The sequence below is a fragment of the Alligator mississippiensis genome, chromosome 10 (genome assembly GCF_030867095.1).
Source record: "Alligator mississippiensis isolate rAllMis1 chromosome 10, rAllMis1, whole genome shotgun sequence".
Taxonomy (NCBI): Eukaryota; Metazoa; Chordata; order Crocodylia; family Alligatoridae; genus Alligator; species Alligator mississippiensis.
The window spans coordinates 27,932,870-27,958,297 of NC_081833.1; the positions used below are offsets into that span (position 1 = coordinate 27,932,870).

Consider the following 25,428-nt stretch of genomic DNA (forward strand, 5'->3'; position numbering starts at 1 on the left):
CCCTTGGGGGTCCTCCTAAATAGCTGGGAAAAAATGCTGTAGGAAGAGGAGCAGAGCTTAGGAACAGCCCACACAGTAAATAGAACTGAAATACGTGTCAGTTGTAACTCAGACCATGGGGCATTTTAGTCATATCAAACTCTCTCTCCAAATGCTTATGTACTGGGACAGAATATGGAGTTCAGAGCAGGCAACTGGCCATGTATCCTAACAGTTCACCTTTCTTCAGCTGAGAATAACCTTGGGAGACATCTCAGATAAGATGCATTCCTGTGGGGATTTACTCCAATGTGCCAGCAACCATTCATAGTTCTGGAGAGCATCAATCTAGTGCCAAAAAAACAAAACCACAAACACACGACCAGGAAACTATAGCTCATCACAATGCAATGGGTGCAACTTTCATATTAACAACTCTCAGCCCTACATCACTCAGCTCACAGGACTGGATCCAACTTTTTCTTCTTGAGCTCCTATTGGCTCAGCTCTCAAATGGTGAGTGTGTTGAACATGAATGATGATTGACTTACAATTTAGGAAATGCTAGTTCAAATCTATGCTTTGTTGAGCCTCGCCATGAGACCCTGGCCAAGTAACTCAGTCTCTCTGGAGCTCAAGTCCCCAGCTGCAAAATAAGTGCAACAACCCTGCCACAGCTCACAGGTCTGAGGGGGTAAGTATTGAAGACTGACACACTCCTTCAAAAAGCTCGTTAATGGGCACCCCTGAAATACTGTGGATGTCCAAGTGCAGAGCTGCTTGATCCAGCACAAAGGGTTAAGAGCTTTCCTAGCTGTAGTCAGCTCTTTACTACTTTGCTTTCAAAACCATTAAATCCACAGTTAAACAACCTAACATACCATCACCAAGGTGAACACTTGGCTATTAGACCCAACTGAACACCACTGCTTCCAAGAATCATTTACCAGACCACCATCCCTTTGCAGGGGCACGAGGAAACAGAGGATTAGATCACAGGTGAAACCACCTATAGAGCAGACTTTGCAAGGGCCTCATTAGCATCTAGTGCACATCCCCACTAAAATAATAACAAAAAAACCCACCACCTGGGTCCTGTTAAGTTTATAGAGAAAACGGTTTCCCTCACAAGAGCATAATACACAGGAGCTGATATCATACCCACACCCTTAACAGAAAACTGCAACATGGTGGGGACTGATTTGGTTTAATGCCCCTCAATCCAAGTTTGACCCCTTCCTCCTTGTGCAGAAAGTGTCCTGCAGGATGCAGCCATGTGGCTAGTTCACAGGAGACAGAGTACTCAGATGTACAGAAGGAACAGACCAGAGACAGCAAGCTAGGAAAATTCTTTTTTAATTAAGGACAATAAAATATAAGCCATGTACAGTACCCCAGTCTTTGGGGGAGACTCACTCAGAGCAAGGGAGGTGAAGGGGCAGTTTTCCCAGGCAAAGGTCCCTGGAGTTCCACACAGACACAGACACACACACACAGACACACACACACCTACTTCTGACAGCACCTGCCACAAGTTCCTATTGAAAGGGCCCCAATGCCTGGTTTGAGCCAGCTCACCCCCTTCACACGTTTTTTAGCCTTTTATGTATACAAAAAACCCCGTGGCAGGATGTGTACGCCTTCTCTCATTTAATACACTGCTCAGCTTCTCCACGGTGACCTTTTGGCCGTCTTAAATTGTACTGCTGCAGCATCTAGGGTCTGCCTGCTTCTCCTTTCTGTGCCCTGGATTTGAGAAGTCAGGGAGAAATCCCCTGCTCCCCTTATCATATGAGAGCCCTTTTCTCTTTCAAGACATATCACAGTGGACTCTCACCATGCACAATGGAAAAAGAGAAAAGAAGGTAGGAGACAACCAATGCTTTCTAGGGAGGACATTCTCCACCTAGGGTCTGCCTCACCACTTGGCTTGATGCCACCCAAGCTTGGGAAGCAGATTCAAAACAGTATCACAGCCCCCCTGTAAAGTAACCCAGAAGAATTTGGGGGGCACGGGGGAGAAGGGGAAGAAATATGCTTTAACTCAGTTTTTCCCCTCCCAAGACAAAGCTGAGGGTCAACCTCACACAGACACTGATGGCCTGCATGGGATGCAGCCTCTCCTCAAGCAAGCATGAGGTACAGTCCAGAAAGCAAGCCTCAATAGGCTAAGGGGGCATGCCAGTCTTGCGAATGTCTGGTTCTGCCCCCAAGGAAGCTCAGCAGCCCCATCACTCCCGTCGTGCCTTCTTGGTTTTCTTCTTTTCCAGTTTCAAGGTGGCATCATGAGCTTTCCTCTTTTCAGCGAGTTTGTTTGCCTGTTGGGGAAAGAAAAGGATGGGAAGCCCTTCAAAATTAATCTCCAAACACTGTTGTCTCCTCTTCTCCCAACCCCTACACTCTTGGCAGCTCCTTCTGCTATAGCAAACCTGGAGATGGACCCAAATCGTAGTTCCTCCAGCATTTGAGGTTGACTGACTTAGACCCAAAGCATCCCCCTTGCTCTGGGTGGGGAACAGCTTGCTGCTTGTCCAGAAAACTTAAGTAGCATCAAGTAAATCACTCTCTAGGTTAGTCTGACAGTGGAGGATGGTATGTGCCACGGACAGAGGCTCTCAGACCTTGAGAAGGGTACCCCATGACCACATCAGGGGAATAATCTCATCAACTCTGCTCCCCGTGGTACAAAGCATCTGTCAACTGCTGCCCTCTAAAAGGAACTGATAGAGACAGTGGGGCCGAGATATTGTGGGGAAGTACAGGCATGTCTACAGCCCTCCACAACAGGGGGTTCAGACATGCCAGCAGAACCTTGAGGCCAAACAAGGGCCAAAACAAAGCACAGTACACAGGGGCATAAAGTTTAATGCTAAGTGGGCAGAAGGGGAGGAATATAGCAGGAAAATCTCCAATCACTTCAGTACCTTATGCTATGGAGGCCCAAGTCTAACTGTGCAACCCTTGTACATGACTCCTACCTATAAATTTACCACTTCCATTCTGTATACACCAGAAACAGCACAGCCTCATGGACTGATTGAGGCTGGGAGTCAGGAACTCTGTTCCTATCATGACCAGTGGACCTGCACCAAACATCTCAATGCCTCAGCCTCCCCCTTGTTACAGAGATGATGCCCTTACCAAAAGGGTGGAGATTGCCCAGCCTTTCTGCAATGTTCAATATGCAGAAAGAAGAGTCGTTTGTGAACTAACCCCAGTCCCAGTGTTATGTCAGTCCCACCCAATCAGAGTACAGTGCTCCCATCTATGTGATGGGTAACTCATCTCTTCAGAGTGTACTCCAGGAGGTGAGAGCTGGCTGAGGGTTTTAAGATTCAATGCCCTGGCTCCAGAAACCAAGGGGCGAGTGTCTGGTACTCCTGTCCTTGGGAAGGGAACATTGGCTCTGGTACCTCTCGGACTTTGCGTTTCTTGCCAAACATTATTTTCTGGTACAGGTATTTCTCCTTCTTCTTCATCATCATGATGGCAAGACGTTTCTCCTCGTTCTGTTCCTCTTGCACCCGTCGCTGCTTGTCCTCCAGCCGCACTGTGCCTACTGTCACCTTCACAGGGAGTTTCTAGGAGAGCAGGAGAGGCCCAATAAGCCCAGGGTTACAGAGTGACCTTCTACAGACAACTAAGAAGACAACCATTTCCTTTCTGCATTGTACTGCAAAGCTCCATGCAAACCGGGCCAGTGGGGAAAAAGGGCACAGCACATATACCAGGTGTGTCCACAGGGATAGACTCATACCCTTCCCCGTGAAGATGGCCCAGCTCAAATTCCGCAAAACAAACAGCAGCATGGCCCTACCCTAAAGGGTCTGACTGCCGAGCATGGATCAGCTGAGCAGAGCGTGAACTAGGAAACAGCTGGAGTGAAAGGCAGGCATCCAGCCTCACACACACAAAAAAGCTCACCTAACATTAAGGCAGAAACTGTCTGAGCAGATTCCAACAGCAAAAGTGTTATGATTTGTGCATTCCAGACACATATTTAACTGCAGAAAGTCATGGAAAACAGAGCACATACCCAGCAGTGCCAGTACTGGCTCCAAGAATTTTAGATGCTCTGCCTTGGCATTGCATTGATCTGTGACTGTGGGTCCCTTCAAGCTTCTTCAGACAGTGTCTGTGCCCTTCCCTGGCTTGCAGTCCCCAATTGTTAAACTACAGAGCTAAAAGCATGAGTGACTATAGCCTAAGCTAAAAGACCAAAGCTTCTCAAGCCAGAGCTATAATAGACTTGTATCTTCCACAGATAAAGCAGAGTGGGGCTGATAATACACTCCCTTGATCTCACTTATGAGCATGAGATAACATGCACACACAAAAATTCAGTGGGTGATAAACTTTATGAAGCTCAAGAGGACTGATCTGGATTTAAATGGCTGGGACCTGGCCCTCAGTGAATATTCTGGCTAAGCTTCAAGCCTCAGCCTGGATTGTTTTAGCCCTTTCAGATACTAGAGGCAGGAGGCCATATTCTACTCTCACCCCATCCCCATTGAGGAAGAGACCTTGGTTAGACAAATCAACCAGGGAAGAGCTTGGGCCCAAGACAAGAGTGTTTCTCAGAGTTATGCAGAGCTGAGACTGGGGGCACAGAACAGAATACATTCAGTAAGCTGAATTCTGAAACAGGCCATCAAGTAAGAAAGAAGCATGAGGGCAGCACAGATAAGAGCTGAAGATGCATCTTCCCAGCAATGAAGACACCCCCTACAAGGTTCAACCAACTCCAAAGCCAGCCACAATACCTTTCCCTGAGTTTTCTGCTCTTCCATCCGCTTCAGTTTCTCCTCCTCTTCCTTTTCAGAGTCATCTTCCTCTTCTGAGCCGTCATCATCTTCTTCACCACCCTCCTCCTCTTCCTCTTCTTCCTCCTCCTCCTCTGTGAAAGGCAAGGAAGCAGTGTTACCACTGAAGGCAGATTCTGTGGGAAGTATATGAATTTACTTCGGGGTGGGCAAAATGTGGCCCGTGGGCCAGATGCAGCACACCAGGCAATTCTATCCAGCCCAAAGGCCCCTAAAAAAATTGGAAAATAAATATTTATCTGCCCCTGGCTGCCTGTCATGTGGCCCTCAATGACTTGCCAAAACTCAGTAAGCGACTCTCCGCTCAAAATAATTGCCCACCCCTGATCTACACATGCTGCTGTTACAAGGTAACATAGTACAAGTTGGCTAAGACCCCCCCCCCCCCCAGCACTCAGAGGTGACCCAAGATGGGGATACGAGTGGTAGTACATGAATTAACTCAGCATGGATGGCAGAGGTTGCAAGAGGTGGGAAAGCTGGTTAGATGGACTCTGGACAGATTCTGGGGCATGGGTCCTGCCATTACCTGGATTCTCTCCCCTCTGCAAGGCCAGAAGCTTCAGCTTCTCTGGTGGGATATAGTCCCCATCCTTCTCTGTGACAAAGGGGGAGAGGTGTGGGGGCAATAGTACACCAGGAAAGTAGTCAGCCACTGGGAGGCACATCTTAGCATTGACTGAATCGAACACCCACTGTGGCTGGAGATAATACCTACAGAGAGAATAGAGAGCATTGTCAAAGAGATGGCCAAGCCACTAGGAGTTCGATGGGGGATGGAAAACAGCTGCATTTCCTGTATTTGGCATCTGCAGGATATGGAGCAGAGTGAGCAACTGATGTTCCAAGAGAAGGGGATAGGGATACATGCCTTCACTTGGGGCCCAATCCAAAGTGCACTGAAGGGAGTGGAACATCAAGGCACAACTTCTCAGAGCACTAGGGTGGAGCTGGATGGGATCTTCACCAGCTTCCAAGTGGAAACAGTCAATGGAACCTCCTGATCATTCATGCAGAAGATACTACCACATCCAGGCCAGTAAGTTGACAAAAGTGCTCACCTGCTAATGACCTGCTTCTCTAGGTTGGGCCGGTCAACTATCTGGTGGGTGATGGTTGGGTCTGTCACATCATAGGTGGCTCCAATGCATACGGACTTGTCCCAAGACACTTCACCCCCAAAACACCTGCCAACAAGGAACACCTCCTGAAAAATTCATCTGGTGAGCTGTAATCAGAACCAGTCTTGGGACAAGGGACAGAATGCAGCATGGGACAGACAAGGGCCTGGCATTTGTTGTACATCATGGTCACTGAGGGTTGTAATAGTCCCGAAGGCTAAAGACAAGTGAACCTTAACATCCCAGAGAAGCAAGAACACAAACAATGTCCTGCTGCCTTGTGACCAAGGCCAAAGAGGAATACAAAAGCCCTGGTCAGCTGGGCCCAAAGTACTTTTTCCTCCAATTTCATATCCATACCTGAGCTTCAAGGCTGTTCCTAGGAATCCCAGTCACCATAGTCTTAGGAGGACTGCTTCATACATGCGCTAGACCAGATGTGGACAAAATATGGCCCATGGACTGGATTCAGCCTGGCCAACTAATTGTACCTGGCCTGCAGGATGGCGGACACAAAGTCACAGGATCTGGCCTGTGGGGAGCCAGTGGCTCTGGCTGCTGCATCAAGCCGGACAGGCAGGCATGTCTTGGCCCCAAATGCAATTTACACCAGCTCTCAACCCATGTGTCAGAAGCAGTGCCAGATGCAAGCCAGGATCAGCTGTGGACACTACTTGCAGGTTCTTGCTGGGGACTGGGGCAACTGCTTGGGACTGCAGCTGGCATGAGGCAGATGTCCCGATCCCGAGCAGGAACCTACAGGCAGCGTCCACAGCTGATGCCAGTGCCTGCCTAGCACTGCTTCTAGCATGTTGGCTGGGAGCTGATGTAAGCTGAGGGGATGTGCTGTAGGTGTGGGACATTTTGGGAGGGGGAGACAGAGGTGGTTCTGCCCACCATAAGCTGCTACAGGGTGGCCTGGAAGTGACGCAGGGTGGTGGTGGTGGAAGGGAGGAGCCACAAGACAGCCCCAGTGTAGGCTCTGGGCAGCTGCAGTCAGGAGGGACCCAGCAGTGGCAAGCATGCCTGCTACTGGGTCCTGCTTTTGCCTAGCACCAGCTGCCACCACTCATTGTGGGCAGGGCAGCTTCTCTCAGTCTTCCCCTCCCTAAACCATCCCGTACCTACAGCACATCCCCACACCTTATGGGAGCTCCCTGCATGCCAGAAGCAGGGCAGGTGCCGGTATCAGCTGAGGATACAGCCAACAGGTTACTGCTGGGGATCAGGGCATATGCCTGAGCCCCTCCTTGGGGTGGAAGGGCAGGCCAGAAGCTGAACCTGCTGCCCACATCCATGCCAGCTCCTGCTCCTGTCCACAGCCCTCTCTCACATAGGAAGGTCTGATGAGCTGTTGGGGAAGGGGGGGAAGGAGGAAGGGAGAAAGAGGAGAGGGCAGGGTGCTGGCCTGGCTTGCAACAGCTCCCTAAAGTTGCCCATGTGGCCCACAGGCCCAAATAATTGCCTACCCCTGCACTGTACAAAATAATTCTCTTTTTATGGTTAAATGGCTCCTCTAAGGACTTCTCATTGCTCAGGCTCAGTGACTTCCCCCATCATTAATACTGTTCCCCCTTGACAGCTAATTCTGGAGTCGCCAACTCCACAAACCACTGCACCTCCTGCACATACCAGCAAGCAGGAGCAGACAGTGCCCAATTTATACATACCGGATGATGAAGGCCAGGGGCTCCCGAGGCACCTCCCTGTTTAGGAAGAACCGCAGCCCCTCAAACAACTTCTTTTGCTTCTCCAAGGACTCCTGTTCTTTTCTCCTTGCCTCCTCATGCTCTGCACTCTCCTGTTCAAAGCAACGTGCCATTAGGGTTGCTTCTGCTGTCACATTTCCCTCTCCTTGCAAGAACTCCCCGTTGCCTCCACTTTCCCCAGAAACTGAGAAAGGAGCCAGTGGAGCAAGTGCCCTCCCGCTGTTAATCTCGGTCTTCAGCCTGGGTAGCAGGTGCATCATCCTGTATACTCATAGTGAGCAGTGTCTGGTACGCTTCTTACCTCCCTCGGCTGCATCCTGCCAGTCCTCAAGGACTGCAGGAAACTACTGCAAATGAAATAATGCAGTCCCCACAACATGTTCCACATGTCTGAGTTGACACCAGCTCTTACCCCATCCACAGGGAATTCATCTATTTCCACTTCATCCTCTAGGTTTGGGGCAACCACCCGGGCCAGGCTGGCGCTCAGAGCAGAGAGTTTCTGCAGGAAGGGAGAAGAGAAATTAATCTTTTGCACAGGTGCTTTGGTGTGTGGGTGTGTGTATGTATGGAGGAAGAAACAGAGGAAGTGCATGCAACGGTAGTGGTGGGGGAACAGGACTGTCTTTCTGAGAAAGGAATAAGGCAGCTCTCAGAGGAAGGGTTAAGATCCTAGAAATGGAAAGGTACTCCTGTACTGGCTGCCACCGGAGGTCCTGCTTTACAAAATGCTTTGAAACCCCACCCCCAAATATACAATGTACTTACAATCAGGTGTGCAGCACTGGGAGTGGAGGGGCTTCTTTCTAAATTATTATTTCCTTGCCCAGGATGAACTAAATTACCCCAGAATGCATCAGGGAACAGAGCTCAGAAGCCTACCTCAGCCTATCCAGAGGGACTGGAGCAGCCAGCAGTATGAGCAGCACCTGCAAGTCACCCCTGGGAGTACCCAATTAAGGAAATGGAACAAGAGACAGTGCAGCACACAAGCAGTGCTGGAAGCACTAGGGAAGGACCTGTGTTCTGGATGCTAGGGTGGCTGCTTTCAGTTCCAGGGGGCCAGCAGATTCCAAACATAGCTCTCAAAAGTAGGGGTCTTCAGAACTCAAGGAGGCAGCTGGGCAGTCTTTTTGTAGGATGAGCAAGGCAACCTCCCTCATGGCTCTAATTGACCAAGGGGCCCTGGCAGTCACACCCCTCCCTGCAGATTGGCAGAGAGCTTGAAACCACAGCTTAATTATCCTGATTAAGCTAGGGGAAGCCATTAATCCATGTGTTATTAATGGCTTCCCTGGGCTTAATCAAGGTAATTAACCATCCCCAAGCAGGGAGGCAGCAAGCAGCTGCACTGGGGCCTAGGCCAGCCGTGGCAGGCAGATGGGAGGCTGCAAGTGGCTGCACCAGGTCTACAGAGACCTGGCCTAGCTTGTTGACAGCAGCAGGTGCAGTGCAGCTCCAGCCCCTTGCCTGCCATCTGCCTGGAGGTGTACATGCACCTGCTGCCAGCAATGAGGCAGGCCAGGGCTCCCTGTACCCCAGTGCTGCTGTTTGCAGCCTCCCCACCACAGCCAGCCCAGGCTCCATGGGTGGTGGCAGGGGCCAGGCCACAGCCCAAGCCAGCTGAGGCAGGATGAACTCCAGTGCAGCTGCTTACATGGAGCCCCAAGCTTGTTAGGCATGCACACCTGCCACTGGTAATGACCCAGCTCAGGGCTCCATGGACCCCAGGGTGGGTGTTTGCAGCAGTTCCCCCACCCCTCATGCTCAAAGACTGCAGGGCTTCTCACCCCTTCCTTTGCTTGCCAGTAAGTTTTTTATTTTATTAAATTTTAAATTGAACCTGCCAGACTCATGGAGCCTGCCATTTTTTGCGTTTTCCACAAAAAATGTGAAATCATGATTTTGGTAGGTCCCTACTCATAGGATTGCAGGGCGCCTCACCTCCATGTAGCTCTCAGAGTTCAGGGCATAGGCCTCCCCTTCTTTGGGCTTCAGCTCCACCTCAGCCTGGCCTTCAATCTAAAAAGAGGGAACAGTGAAGATGGACACAGAGCCCCCTCCTTTTCCAAAATCTAGCAACAGTTCCTGAACCCATTCTGGCTCTTCCCTTCCCCAGCCAGAAAGGGCCACCCACTGGGTGAAATACAAGCAAGGGCAGGCTGCTTCCTCAATGCTACAAAGCCAAGGAGGAGGAAAGAGACCAAGATCAGGAGCAAGCGCAGGTCATCCCTTGCAGAACAGAATGACCAGGCCAGAAGTGAGGACAAGCTTTCCCCTGGCTCCAGGGAGACAGCCTGGCAAGCCCCTCAAGAGCCTTGCCTACCTCACCTTTGGGGGGTAGTGTAGGTTGAGAGACTGGTAGAGGCGAAAATTGACAAAGCCCAGCAAGGTGGTGTAGAACTCCGTGAAGGTTGCCATGACCCTGTAGTCCACATCTGTTGGGTGCTAGGGGAGACGCAAGAAATCAGTTTGGACATAGAGAGCAGGAATAACCAGCCCACAGCCCACCTGTTACTCCCCAGGGTTCAGGAGCCCAGGCACCTTTCTATACCACCAGTTGGCCTGGGGGAAAAAGAGGTCAGGTCTCTAGCAGGAAGGCAACCTGGCCTAGTGGGGAGGCCACAGGACACTTGGGACTCTACAGCTGTCAGTAACTTGCTGCTTGACCTGGGGTTGGAATCTGTGTGCAGATGAGGAAACTGAGGTACAATGAAAATAACAACAGTCCCTGCTCCAATAAAACCTCTTCCTGGCACATGCCTAGCGCTACTTCTGAAAGCAGGAGGAGAAGTCAGGCCATATCCCTCTACCCAGGCAGCAGGCCAGTTCCAGCCTTCTCTGTGGTGAAAGCAGCCCCCAGCACATTTAACCAAGAAAGCTCAGTTTCCAGGCAACGGCAGGAAACTCCAGGTTAAGTGCACCCTTTGCCTCCATCCATCCTGCAGGCCTGTCTCGCACAATTACCCACTCAATGTTTACACGAGCTGCCTCTGTGCTCAAGACCTGCAATTTCTCACCTACTTATTAAAAGGTGCAAATAGATCAGAGCATGAACCATGGAGAGGTCATTACCTTGGGAGGAGATGCCCAGGGGCTGACAGGAAGTGAGCCTGCAGCCCTGCCTACCCAATTCCCTAGTAGGGAAGAGGGAGGCACAGTGGGTTACAGCAAGGTGTCCCCAAAGAGCACTGCCTATCCCTCACATGTTGCCCTGGGAGGCACATGGAGCAGCCCAGGAACAAGGGCTGGAACTTTCTGATATCCACAAAAGATGGTTCAATGCATGCAGGAAGAAGATTTTCTAGAACATCCTAGCCCTAGTTCAAACATGTTCTGAAAGATGGGACTAACAGGCAAGACTACCCAGTTCTACTCAGTGAAGGACAGGGCGCACACACGTGAACAACAATACCATTTAGAAGTTAGAGGGAGGGAGGAGGGCAATGGGGAGAAGAGGATCTAGCACAAGTCAGTTAAATCTCCTGTCTGCTCCTCTCCTGCAGTAAGTGGGTATTAAAGCAGGGTGGGCTGACCTCCGAATGAGCTGTTACAATTTATCTTCACTTACTGTAGGGTAGAGGTGGACACACAAAAAGAGGTCAGCTGATGTGTGCTCAAAAACTAAGTACCCTGGCCTTAAAACAGTGTAACTGTTCATCTGTCCATATGATCAATTTATCAACACCTGCACTGGAATGTGTTACAGACACCTGTAAGGGGGAAGCAGTGGACCAAGAGAAACTGCTTTGGTCAAAGCCCTTAGGTAGGGATAGAGAGAGCTGGACAGGTACCCCAGTGGCTGTTTGCTTTTCAGTTTCCAGGGCTCTTGGAAGACTCAGGAGGGAGTGTCAGGGGCCCACACAATGGTCAGAAATTTCCAATTAGTTGGAAGGACAGAAAACAGGTTGTCAGGGCCCAGCAGCTCTGTCGGTAAATAACTTAGCAAGAGGGACAGCCACAGGCAGAGAGAGACTTCCCCATGAAGAGGAGCCACCCAGACCTCCAAGAGATATCGTGAAGGAACAAAAGCAATTTCTTCCAAGAAATGCTCTAGCTCAGTCAAAAATTATAATCCTGATTAAAAGGAACAAGGGTGAAGTTCCCTTGCCCGTATTAGGTAAGAGAGCAAACAAGGGAGGAATTAACAGTTCCTTTGGCTTTGATAACATTGAGCCAATAAGTTGAACAAATTGGTAGCTGAAGAAGGGGGCTATGGTAAAGAATGCAGAGCAGGCCAAGAACAGAAGGGCCATGCAACCTTTTGCATTTGCATCTCAGAGACTAGTGACACAACTACAGTTATTTACTGAAGGATCCCTGCCACATTTACTAGAGTCCACTACCCCATGTGGTACCCACTAGCTGCAGGATCTGGATTACAGAGAGCATCTGATGTTCCAAAAGAGGGGGATCGGGGCAGATGTCTTGACTTGGAGCCCAATCTGAAGCACACTGAAGGTAGTAGGAACATCTTGGCACAACTGATGCAGGAGGGAAAAGGGGCCCTACAGACTGCCCAGAAAGCATCATGTGACATTTTTCAAAGGACATAAGAGTTTGTAGAGTACTCCCTCTTGAAGTCCAGAGAACAGGTGCCCTGCAACAGCGTTTCTCAACTTATGGGTTGCAGCTCAAAAGTGGGTCACACGAATATATGAATGGGTCACAAACAAACTTTAAAAGTAGATCATATTTTGCGTACTTTTTAAAAAAAAAATAGATGTTGCTTGTGCTTTATCATGTTAATGCTGTGTATACTGACAAACAGGGATCCAGGTTTGTTAGTGGATTTTCTCCTTTAAAGAGCTGCGGTAGAGCTGTGGCAGAGCTCCGGGTCTGGCGCAGGAGTGGCTAGTGGAAGGAGGTGGTAAGGGCAGCACAGCCTGTCCCCAGCCCCCCCATGCAGGAGCGGCCGGTGGGAAGGCAGGACAGTGGGGAGTGGAAGTGAGCAGGCATGTGGGACCCACACTGGTGCCCCAGGCCTAGCACTGGTGGGGCCCAGAGTGGGGCAGCAAGAGCACAGGCTGATAGGGGTCAATGGAGCTGGGCTGGGCTGCGCCAGCAGGGACAGGGGAGCTGACCTGGCTCTAGAGCCCCTGCCAGCTGGGACCTCGTGCTCCTGCCACCCTGCTCTTGGCCCCACTGGTGCTGGCCCTGGGATACCAGCGCGGACCCCACGCTCCCAACTGGCTGTTACTGTGCTCCTGTGTGCTCACTCACTCCCAGTCCTCTCTGCCTCAGCCCTGCAGTACAGGTGGGGACAGTGCATACAGCTGTGATTCTGTGCTCACCTGTCTGGGCTGAGCAGTGACAGCATGGGACAAACTGCTGCCTGTCATATTGAATGTAATAGTTTGAATGTTTGTTCATTCAATAGTTGCCCATTAGCCAGTTTAGGAAGAAGACAAGATTTATCTTCTTATCTAGGCCATTGTTTTGGTCTACTTGCGGAAGGTCCTGACTTTGCTCAAAGTCTTAACTCTTGAATTTTATCTTTAGAGACCTTTAATAAAGTTAACCTAAAAATGATCCTTAAGCAAACATCCAACATTCCGAGAAATCAAAACCCTAGGAGACTTTTAAAAGACTGGAAAGAAAGGAAGTTCCCCAAAGTAATTAAAATGGTCAAGAAAAGAAACTAATTACCAAGCAAAATAATCTGTTAAGTAAGATCTGAGCCCAAATTTGGGAGTAGTGACAGGTTTGGGTAGGAGGGGCCCAAGACAGCAACTCACTCAATAAAAACTGTAACCTACTGTCCCAATTTGGAGGTAACCTCACTTGCAGAACAACGAAGGAAGAATCGCAAGTATAGGCCGGATCAGACTGATCACATGAACCACCCTCTCCGTGAACACGAATCTCTTAGTTCACACTGAAGCTGCGGAGCACCCGAAAGGGACTGAAGGAAGGGGACTTAGTCCCATCAGTATTGAGGCCAGTCCATTGAACCATATTGCCGAGGCCAGCCCATTGAACCATACTACTGGAGGCCAACCCATTAAATTGTACTACTGAGGAATGAAAGCATATCTAGATGTTTGGCTTCTCGGAATTCTAGGATTGTAAGTATATTATGAAAATAATAGTATTGACTCAAATTTAACTTTGAGTTGTAATTGTAATTGTTTTAAGGAAGTACATTTGGAGCATTGTTTCTGATATATGTAGTTATTGTGTTCTTAATGTCTGTGGTATTTCTTAAAGCTAAGCAGTGTTATATGTGTAGCAAAGAATTTTAAAATAAAATTGTGTTGTATGAATTAAGAGTGTAATCATTGTGAAATCGTGCAATCAACTAACTACTCCCCCAGCCAGTGCATCAAACGAATCAGTAAGTTGTGTGGGATTTTCTCTATTCCATAACTCACTAGAGACACTGCTCAGCATGGGGGGGGGAAAAGCAGCCCCTCCCCCTCCTGGAACTTCCTGGTGCAGCCACTCTCCACTTCCTGCTCTCTGCTGAGTCACCCCTGCTTCTGGGCTGCCCCATGGGGCAGTGGTGGCAGTGCAAAGCAGACACAGGGCAACCTCACGTGGGCTCTGAGCAGCTGCACCAGGAAGTGCTGGCAGCAGGAGAAAGAAGCCACTTTCCCCCCCATGCTGAGTAAAAGTTTTTCTCCTGCACTGCTGCTGCTGAGTCTGGGCCCCAGCACCAGTCCAGGTTTGCCCATTCAGGCTGAGCAGCAGCAGGGCAGAAACTGAGGCTTGGCTGGGGGGAGGGGGGGGGGGCAGCCGTGGGGAGAAGAGGGAAGGTGAAGTGGCTCCTCCCCCTCAGTGGCTTGCCAAAACTGTGTAAGTGGCCTTCCGCCGAAAATAATTGCCTGCCCCTGCTCTAAAACAACCTCCCACAGGAGCATAATACCTACCAAGATTTAAGACAAAACTTGGTATGTTTATAACAGGGATTAGTCTCAGGCAGCCAGGCTGTACAGTAAGAATTAGACTCTATGACCCAGGAGGTCCCATCCAGCCCTCTCCCACTTATACCTCAGCAAGTTTACTATCACACAGCACTCCCAGAGCTGGCACAAGCTTTCCTAGCATAGCCCTACTAACAGATCTCAGCTCTAGAGGGCCGTGCAGTCTTCCATGACCTTCTGTGCTGAGGCTGCCTATACCATCTCACAGGGACACATACTGCTAGGAAGTGAACGGAGACCCTGAGATGAGAACACTCCCAGATCCCTTTGACCTGAGCTGGCAAAGGCTGTACATTCTCCTGTCAACTTGCTCACAACCACCCACCCCTTTGCTCAGGTTAATCTTTAATTACTTCTTGGAACTTGGTAAGATTCATTATTCACAACTCATGAGGATGAGCTGGGGATACTGGCACAGCCAGGCACCAGGAGCCACCAGCCAGCACAGGACACAGGATGTGACAGAGGCAGGGCGATGGCCACTTTCAGATGACTGTTTATCTTCAGGCTGTATAGCCCGAGTTTCCAGTGCCCTGACACTGCTGAGTACACAGTGGCCCACATGGAACAGCTTAACTATGATAAGCTCCAGAACAATTTGCCCCCTTCCCCGTACCTCCCCCTACAAAATACCAGCAGAACTGAAGGATTGGGATGCTGCCTCACTCGTTTACAGGCATTGTAAGAAGTGTGGACAGAGATAGGAGACTTGAGCAGAGCTGACTCACATCATGGGCAAAGGCATATGGGGTGATCCACGTGATGAGCTGCCCCATCACCTCTGCTTGGTAATAGATCCCTTTGATGGAGAGGAACACCTGGCAGGAGACCAAACAGAGAGAGGTCAGAGAAAGGGCAGTACAGGCACTCATAAAAGTGGCAACTTGTCAGGTAGCTGGAATAGACTGCAGCTGGGTCTGACAGCAATGCATTTCCCATGTAACAACCAATCCAGCTGCAGACCCTTCAAACCCAGTGCAATCATGCACTCAGTGCCCATCAAATCTGTAAATGGCATGAGCCTGATACAGATTAACTGCTAGCTACCTGAAGTGCCCATTTCCAAAGCATAAGAATGAGCTGCAGTTTTCTCCCTGCTACACAAGATGTCTTGCACACCACCCTGCCCCCTGTATGTACTGTGCTACTTATAGCGAATCACAAGAGCTGCCCCTGGCCACAAGTTACTCATCTCCAATCTATATAACTTTGGAGCAGCTGCACAACCGGGACAGGTAGTGGAGAGACAAATTCCTAAAATGGCTTCTCTTCAAGAAGAAGAATAAATTCCCACTGTGCTTGGCTCCAACAAGGGATGAAACAACAGACCTCTCAAAATGCAAAAGCATTCTGTGATACTCATGCTATAAAATGTGGCATGAAACAGCCACAGCAAAAGCTGTGGTGCCAATCCCAGGGCAACTCCCTCCTGAGCTCCTTACCCACTTCTCCACCTCACAACCAACAGGAACAGCTCCCCTCCCATATAATGCCAAGTTGGCTACTTTCCCTGCTAGCCACTGCTGCTCAGATGTACCCCAGCAGCATGTACCTGAGGTACCCTTCTCATCTCGCATGTATACACATGGTGTCCCCATCCTGTATCTCTGCCTCCTGCTCCCAGCTGCCAGGGCACTCCAGAGTGGGAAGACAGCTAGCCCAGGTCACCAGGAGTCACTGAGAAGCAGCCATAACCAGAATTGGGCCACTATCCCTAGACCTAGCATGACCTCTGTCCCCTGACCTGGGCAAGCACCAGAACCTCCACCTCCAGCTCTCAGGGTTCTCTGGAATAGGATGGCAGAGGGAGGCCCTGAGTACTTGGCCTTGTCTGACCTGTACTGAAAACCAATCAAAATTGAGTTCACAACTGTAACAGTGGGTGCATCTACAAGAGCTGCTTTATTGTGCATTAGACTAATCTAATCTAAACACTAGCCTACATGTGTTCATCAATTACTTTGCAGTAGATTAGTCTAATGTGCCGTTTTCTAGTACCTGCACTGTACTTTACAGGTACTAGAAATCAGTGAAACGTGCATATGTAGACACTGATCGGGAGCAGATTGCTCCTGGCCATCCTAGGCAGCAGGGGGCACAAGAGGTGGGGAGAGCTGTTCCAGCTCAACAGGACACTGCCTGCCAGCCACATGGAGATCTAGGCCTGTCCCGATCTCCACAAGGTCAGGAGAGCTGTCCCAGCTGCCTCCCAGCCACGTGGAGATTGGAACCTGTCCCAATCTCCACATCACTAGGAGGCAGCTACCCGGCAGCCAGGACTCTCCCCTCATGCTGCAGAGATTGGGACCAGCCCCCATACTCCTTGCCAATGTGAGGTTGGTACACAGGAGACCCTAGAGCTCCCCCTGGTTGCTGCAGGATGCACAGTAGGGCAGGAGCAGCCCTAGGCTGACCAGCTGCTGTTGGGAGCAAATGTGCTTCTAAAGGGCACACATTCAGATGTGTGCGGGGGCGCAGTTAAATGCACTTGAATTTTCTGCACAGAAAATTCAGGTGCATTAACTGCAAGTGTAGACACACCCAGTGAGCAGTAATTTCATTGCATCATTCCACCCCAACTGTGAGCAGTTGAGACAGGAGACAGGGTTCAAAAACTGCAAGACTGCCAGCAGTGGCCGAGTGGATTCTGAGCACACTACAGGGCAGGGAAGGTTAGTGGAGATGACTGGCAGGTTGGGAAGCCAGGGCAGCCTGAAGCTGCAAGTGTAATTGTGACCTTAGTGCAAACATTGCTCAGGAAGCAAATACTCCCCACTTTTCCCCTAATTGCATACTTATCCACGCAAGAGAGCCTCCAGCAGACAGGTGAGGTCAGAGAGCTATGGGGAGATCCCTGCATCGCATCCTGGACACTCCCCCCCCCGATGGAAGAGGGCCCTGTGATGGATGGACAGGCTCTTACCTTACGCAGGCAGCGGGAGGCAATGACATAGTTGAGGAACTCCACAGTGAGGCGGCGACACAGCTGAATTGTCTGCACGTGGCATTTGCCTGTCCGTGGAAAGGTGGCAAAGAGGAAACACATGGAAAGTACATCATCCAGATCCCGCAGGGCATCAATGAATGTTGGGTACCTGCAGCCACCATGGAAGACCCCAGTGAGAACAGGAAGGAGCACCAAATAGCAACACCCATTAACCTGCCAAGAGTGGCATCACTCAAAACCCAGACTGCACTGGAACTACAAAACCAGTGCCACCTTATGGCCACTGAGTGGCCAACATGAACCAGCACTGGGACAGGATCTGGCATCTTGGAACCACTGTAGTGAGTAGCCAACCCCAAACCAGATTTCATCATTGTCAAAAGTAGCACCTAATGCCAACAATGCCACTTAGGACCTGCAGGGAAACAGCACCCTCCAGTGAGGATTGGAGAGGTTGACATCCACCCTGGGGAAGTTCAGGTAGGTTCAGTGACCAGGTACAGCTGTTCACAATACCAAACTTGTGGCAAAAATGAAAAAACAAAAACAAAGCAGGGAATGAGACCAAGGCATTTAACAGGTTTGTTAGCATGAGACTAATGCATGACCCTTTAAATTGCTCAGTCACCCGATTTTTGCTAACATGCTAGCAATGCCCTGGCTTCATGCCCTGCTTGCAACATATTTTATACCTACGCACCCAACTAGGACTGGCTGGGAACACTTCCACCCCCCGCATCTATACTTTAGCATTATTAAAGGTAATGCTACACTTGCTATAAGCTATGCAATGAACAACTGGTCTCCAAAGGTGCAGGCATTACTGCCAGTTCAGCACAGATATGAGGGTATTGGGTTAGAATAGCACTGGAATGCAGAGCCGAGAGAGAGAGACTGAAAGATGGGATTTATAGAAACAGACACTTAACTGCATCTATCAGTGCCCAACTATCTTTTCAGAAACATGGTCTACAGCACTGGGATGTTTGTCTCTGCTTAAGGCACTCTGCCAAACCCTGCAACAAAGCTTCTACAGTTTAAAAGCCAAGATAAATGGGAGGCAGCATGGACTTGGTCCCCAATACGAGTGAGGAGATCTAGGTCCTAGTTTGGTTCTGCTTCCTCCCCTCCATCCACCGGGTGTTTGTTTGTTTTTTTTAAGTGTAAGATCTTCATGGCAGGGACTATAGGCCCTGTGGGGATGATGGTACAACAGTGAACACATCCTTTGGATTCATTACTGTCAACATGGGAATGGGGTACATCAGATACATCTTCAAGATCAACACCCCTCCAAACCTGGCTCTGGGCAGGATCCCTGACATGGGCCCTTGGCCCATGTTCACTTAATAGTGTGATGGGATCTGTTCCCCAATCCTAACAATCATACCTTCTGACATGTCACACATGCATAGCAGTAAATGCAATGTTTACTACCCAATTGCACCATTACCATTTGCCAGTGCAGGGGGAGCCCAGGATCATGACCCTGTACCAGAAAATTGATTCCCCAGCATCCAGCTTTCTGTGTAGTCCCAGGGCTGTTCCAGCTCCAGGACCTCACCAGAGATGGTACAAGGCTCCAGCGCGGTCCCAGGGATGAGACTGAATCAGCTGATTGCGCATTCCAGTATCAGGACAGCACTGGGGCCAGTTCAAGAGCCCTGCCAGACAGCTGGCATCAGACTACATTTGGGGAAGGGAGGCACAGGGAGGAACAGACACTGCCACATGTTCAATTTAAGGGACAATGGGCATACATTTTGTTGAATAAATTGTGGCTTATGCCCCATTTTATTACACAACTGATTGCAAGAACATGTGGCCGGTTACTATTTAAGACACAATTATTATGCCTTATGTCAAATGTCTGCCAAGGGCTATAAGGAAAGCAGGTGAGCTGTTATATCTCACTACATAGCATACAACCACTTGGAGGGCTAGGAATGCTTCCTGAGTCCAGTGACTACTCCCCACTGTTTTGCTGCAACAAATAACTGTCTCCGAGTTCAGCTCATAGGCAACTATTTCTAAACATTTGTAAGTCAGTGACATAACTTATTGGAAACTCTGAATGTGTTGGTTATAGGAGGTACAATTGCAAGTCTGGAAGCTTGCAAGAGGCTGTCTGGCATGCCTCGGGCACTGAAGGCTTCAACAGACCCTACAACAGCAGGGTGTAAAGATGTCCAGTTCAGCCAAATGCTGTGATGTGTTCTTACAAATGAGAACAACTCTTCCATGTTTGTAACCATACAGTTTGGTTGCTTTGTTTGCCATGCAGCACTGGTCAGGATGTGATCAGTGCCCCAGCCCCCTCCTCACCTCTCCTTAACAATGTGGTCAAGTTTGTAGCTGGGCTTGTTATCCTTCAGCCGCTCCACTGTGTTCCATTCACTTTTCCCATATGCCTTCCGAAGCTTCCGGACAAACACCTGAGAGAGACAGAGATCTGGTCAGCTCCAGGGAGGGAAACCCATCCCATGAGGACAAATATTAGGAACTGGGACCATGTAACTGCTTCCTGCACCAAACACGTTTCTGGTTACTGGGGCGAGGAAGGGGTTCAAAAGAGAGTGGCATTAGTGAGATGATGTGCCCAGATCCAATATACTTCCAGCAACATCATGGGGTGGGCCAATGGTCCCCTCTCAAAGGTCATGTACGGGTTAAGATATCCCTGCAAAAAACAGGTCCCACTACTGGTTCCACTCAGACCATCCCAGTAATCTACACAGATAAGGCAGAAAGTTTGAGGAGTACTTGCTTAAGATAACACAAGAGTTGGTAGGAGAGCTGGGAAGAGAATTCAGGAGTCCTGGATCTCATTTGAATACCGTGGTCGCTGGACAATACTAACCTGTTCAACTCTCCATAGCAAGTGAGCCAAAAGCCCCAAATGAACCCTGCTAATATTTCATTATCTATAAAAGCCTACTTGGTTTTTTTACTTTTGGATTTCTTCCTGCTCATGATTTTGTAAAACAAAGTGATATGGCACATTACCAAGCACAAAGATTCAGAGCAATACACCTTCTGCACCAGGAATGCCTGATGCCCAGAGTTTTTACATCAACCACCCTCTTTATGAGGTCAAACTAAGCACCCTGCTAGAGCAGCTAGTGTCTGGCAGCTCCTATTCAATATCTAAACCACAGTCTCCCCATCACGGAAGCAGCCTCAAGATCCAGTGGGTCAGGAATATGCACAACGGAGAGAAGTGGGGGCAGCAGCTATACCCTGCTGTTAAGACAGGCAAGGTAAACCAATAATCTGCAGGGTGCAGATGCTGCAGGGTGACAGGAAAGCTGTTTCTTAGAGTGAACACAGCTTTGAAATAACAGATACATGACTCTATGCAAGATGAACATAAGCTACAGTGTCTAACTGCTCCTTGCTGCATAGAGTACCTTATAGTCCCGGAACTTGTTAATGATGGGCTCATGGAGAAGAAATTTGATGTCTTTGAGGAGGTAGAAAGTCCGTGCTGCTGTGGACCCTTTGTTTACTTTCTTCTTATGCTTTGGCTCATGAGGGTAAACCCCCTTCAGGATACACAGCCGCCTGTAACAAACAAACAGATGAGATGCAAAATACCTCAAATCCAGAGGTACTGGATGGCTCACACGCTTACTAACAGGATACAAAGCTTTCCCCCTTTAAGCTGTTGCAGGCCAGTAGCTGCCAGAGTTTACTATGCCAATTGAGCAAACAACTGTTGCAAGTTATCTAGATGCCCTAAAACTTGAACACAGAGTTAAGGTTGCATAGGGCTGCCAAAATGGAGAAGCAGCTAAACTTAGATTTGTGTGTACCTTTTCTAACTTTGAGGTAAAGTCACACATACTCCACTTTGCAACCTCAGCATGTGTGTGGGCCACAGTGTGGACAAATCAACAATTAAAAAAAATCAGATTTTTTTTTATTTAAAATCAGATTTTTTGCATTTAATAGTCTTTTATTGTTTTTGTTAAGATGTTTTTAGAAAAAAAATAAACCTACATAAAGATAACTTTAATATAAACACACGCTAAAGTACAAAGATATCATCATAGAACAGGGATTATAACTTCTAATTATATACTATTTGAAACAATATATTCATGTAACCTTTTTAGAAAAGTTTTATAAATAGGCCACACAGGCCATGGACTATATTAGGGGTCCCCAGAGGTTACTTTATAGATTAGTAAAGATTAAAGAAAACCACTCTGCTCAATGGGACTCAGTGCTCAGCCTAGAAGATCTCATTAAGCATCTCTGTGAGAACTGAAACCAAGCAAACTGTGGATTTGTGTCTTCAGAGGTAACATCCTTGTTAACAGCAGTATAGGGAGATGAGAGATAACAGCCCTGATTACCTACCCATCAGCCCAACTGCCTCTGCAAGTTTGTGTACACACAGTCAAGCCCTTACCTTTCTCTAAAAGTGTAAAGTTTCAAGAAGTAAATAAAGGATAACACAACAAGAATGCACTTTTTGTAGAAAACAATGATTAAACCAAGGCTTCCTGACTAGCAATTTAAATTGTGATTTGTTTTAAATCAAATCCACCCTGGCCACAGTTGATTTGAAAGCACTGGCTTGGGAAATTCCCTCAAGCAGGCCTAAGATGATCCACACAAAAGCCCCACACAGAGCAGCAGAATGGTTCAGAGAAACATGGGACCTGAAGGGGCACCCCAAGCCCTCAAGTCCAGTGTACAGTATGAAACGTGCATTCTAAATTAGCTGTTTTATTCCTGTTACTTTTTGAACAGTGAAAAGCCCCTATAACAAGCGGAACTGACATAGGAGCGATTTCTGGGCCTGATGTGATCTGCCTATAGCAGGATTTATAACAATAAACTGCTAATTCATACCTCTAACTTCTCAAAAATAGTCCCCGCCCCTTTCAGAATAGATGCATCGCTCATTGCTCAGAAGTAAAAACATTCTTGTCACAGGCAGAGGGTAGTTGTATAACCAGGCATCATTTTTAAAATGCTGTTAAAATCTAGTGTCTACAGCACACTGCCCTATGCTACACTGTGACTGACATCAGGCATGCTTCCAGACTCTATAGCAGGGATGGGCAAAACATGGCTGCAGGCCGGATCCAGCATGCCAGCCCATTCTATCTGGCCCGTGGAGCCCCTAAAAAGTTTAGAAAATTACTATCTATCTGCTCCTGGCTGCCTGTCAAAGAGGATAGAACATGGGGCAGTAGGACCCAGAGGGGAGGGGCGCGCCAGGCAGGACTTGGCAGCCCAAAAGCAAGGCCCACACAATACGCCCAGCCCGCACCTAGCCAGAAGCCTTGTGCTTAGCAGAGCCTTCTGGTCTGGGTCCCTGAGGCTGTTGCTGCCTCCCTGTGCCAGAGGGAAATTGCGATAAGGGGAAGAAGGGGGAGGCAGGGGAGGACCACGGGCAATCGCCTCAGTCCTTGGGGCCAGGCAGCTCCTGCCGAGTCCCGTAGTCCAGCCATGAAGCTGGGAGTCACAGGGTGCTGGAGCAGCCGGCAGCCAGCAAAAAAGCAGGGAAATGGCAGCAAGTGGAAGCTCAGTGACAGCTGGGTGGGAGGGAGGGCCTGCACTGGTGCCCCAGGGCCAGCAGGGTCCAGAGGGAGGTGGCAGGTGTGCAGGGTCCGGCACCAGCTCTGCTAGAGGAGGGGCCAGGGGTGTCATACTCCTACTGTCCCGTTCTGGGCCCCGCCAGTGCTGGCCCTGGGGCACCGGCACAGGCCTGCACTCCTGGCCAGCTGTTGCTGTGCTCTTGCATGCCCTCTTGCTGCCCCTTCCCCCCACCTGTAGCTGCTATTTCCCTGCTTTCCTGCCCACCACTCCAAGTACCGGGGCCAGGAGCAGGAGTGTGTGTGTGGGCATTCGTGTTCACAGGGTGAGTCCCACACAAACACCCCACCATACACATGTACCCACACACACCCCATACACGCAGACCCCCATACTCCTCCCACTCACCTTCCCCTCACACACATCCCCCCACAAACCCCATACCCACCCACAGCCCATGGGCTCCCTCATCCCACACCTATACCCCCACACCCCCCCAGAACACCCACCCCTTCCCCCCACCTTCACAGTCCCCCACAAACCTATACCCCTACCCCGCATGCCTCCCACTCCTGTACTCCCCCACAACATACAAGAGTGAGACTTCGTTTTAAGCTATTGTGCAATCAGCTCCATGTACACAACACAAACGCATGTAAATCAGGAGAAAAATATTTTTTGAAATCAAATTAATTAATTTTTTAAATATAATTTGGTATTTTTCTGGTACCGAGATGACAAAACCTATTTCTGAAAGGAGTACTTACTGGGGCAAGGGGAGGGACTTCTGGTGGCAAAGGTCAGGGGTTAAGGGGCAGGACTTAGTCACAAGATGGTGATCAGGGGGCAGGGCACCAGGGAATGGGCGGGACTACCCACACTACACTTGACAGCTTGCCAAGACTCAGTAAGCCGCCCTCTGTCTGAAATAATTGCCTGCCCCTGCTCTATAATCTTGCCTCCTCAGAGTAACAGAAGCTGCTCTGCACTAGCTGACATCAGCTCTATACAAGACACTGACTGGGGGAAGTTCAGAACTACAATCCATATTTTGGGTATTTGTGGAAAGGAACTGTTTTTTAAAAAAATGTCTGATTTCAGCATGTTAATTTCAACAGGTCTCTATCCTGAAAACACCTTGTTCAGAGAATTCCAAAATCGAAACACTAATCCTACCCAGTGCACTTAGCAAACAACGTTCAAGACAATTCGAGCAGGTATACAGATTTCAGAGAGCACACAATAGTTGGTTTGAAAACCGAAAGGGAAGAAGGTGCTCACACTTCACTGTAGCAGGGCTATATCAGGCCTAAAGGTAGTGATCAAGAAGAGTTGCTTTCGTTTGATTAACAGGAACTCTGTACACCGCCAACCTCAACAAATCGAATACAACGGGTGCAATGGACAATGCCCATGGATCTAATAAGTAACACAAGTACCTTATTTTTTCATCCCTGGAGGCAAGCCCCTGTGAGGGAGAACTACAGCACACGCACGAGAGGCTCGTTCAGCTGCCCCTACTGCAAATCATATTGCCTCTGAATAGAGCAATTCAGCCTCCAAGGCAGACAGACAACCTGGACAGCCAAGCTCACAGGGCAACCCCCCTCCCCTTTTCTTACCTGAAGTCTGCGAGGCTCAGCTGCAGTTTCTTCCGGGCCTTGTTCCTGGTGATGTAGTTGGTGGCTGAACCCCGCTCGTACTTGGGAGGAACAAGCACAAAGACCCGTCAGCGACTCGGGGCGGCCGTTTCCTTGCGCTGAATCACGACCCCGGGCGGGAGGCGGCGGGCGGGCGAGCGGCCCGGCACGTGCTGCGGAGCCCCTCGGAGAAGAGCTGCCTCCGCAGGCAACAGTTCGCGGGCCGCTGCCAGTCCCGGGCCGCCGGGTGCGAGGCCGCCGCGGAAGCCGGGGCGCGACCTGAGCCTCCGGCCCGCGGCCGGTGCGCCCGCCGGGGGCAGCCAAGCCCCGCACAGCCTCAGGCCGCTTCGAAAGAAACCGAGCGCGGGGGAGAGGCCTGCCCCGAGCCGCCGCCACCGCCCTCGTCCCCTCCCCTGTCCTCTCCCGGTACCTTCTTCTTCTCGAGGCCGCCCATGGCCCCGCGCCGCCGCTGCTGCTACCCACGTGGAACGCTCCGAGCGGGCCCCGCCCCCGCGCCAGGCCCCCGCGGCTGCCCGCCCTAGTGCCTGCCCGGGTGCCACGAGCCCGCCTGGGCCCTTCGCGCAGCGCAGCGCCTGCTACCTCTCCCGGCAGCCGGGGGCAGCTGCCGAGGGCGGCCGGGGGCGCCGCAGGCGCGGGCAAGACAGGCTCAGGGCCTGCCGCCTTGCAAAGGGAGCTGGCGCTAGGCACGTTGGGATACACTAGGGCAGCC

At 49.9% G+C, this 25,428-nt stretch overlaps 1 protein-coding gene across 1 annotated transcript; it reads right to left on the minus strand.

Moving 5' to 3' along the window:
* Positions 1–1,319: 1,319 nt before the first annotated feature.
* On the minus strand, positions 1,320–25,387 carry PES1 (pescadillo ribosomal biogenesis factor 1). The gene is made up of 15 exons (XM_014593592.3): positions 25,129–25,387; positions 24,681–24,760; positions 20,916–21,069; positions 19,831–19,940; positions 17,482–17,653; positions 15,287–15,376; positions 9,964–10,080; positions 9,577–9,654; positions 8,045–8,134; positions 7,594–7,724; positions 5,864–5,989; positions 5,332–5,516; positions 4,743–4,876; positions 3,393–3,560; positions 1,320–2,297 (listed from the first exon to the last, which is right to left on the minus strand). Exons 1-15 carry the CDS (start codon positions 25,150–25,152, stop codon positions 2,211–2,213), a joined length of 1,746 nt encoding a protein of 581 aa, XP_014449078.1. The 5' UTR covers positions 25,153–25,387; the 3' UTR covers positions 1,320–2,210.
* Between the last annotated feature and the right edge of the window lie 41 nt (positions 25,388–25,428).

Bases quoted from the DNA above. Each gene is read 5' to 3' on its own strand.
- PES1 (XM_014593592.3), bottom strand. From the start codon at position 25,152: ATGGGCGGCCTCGAGAAGAAGAAG. The intron at 5,990-7,593 runs GTATGTATAAAT...CCTTGTTGGCAG, and splicing joins CCCCTGGCCTTCATCATCCG to GTGTTTTGGGGGTGAAGTGT. The intron at 2,298-3,392 runs GTACCAGAGCCA...TTTCCCCAACAG, and splicing joins AGAAACGCAAAGTCCGAGAG to GCAAACAAACTCGCTGAAAA.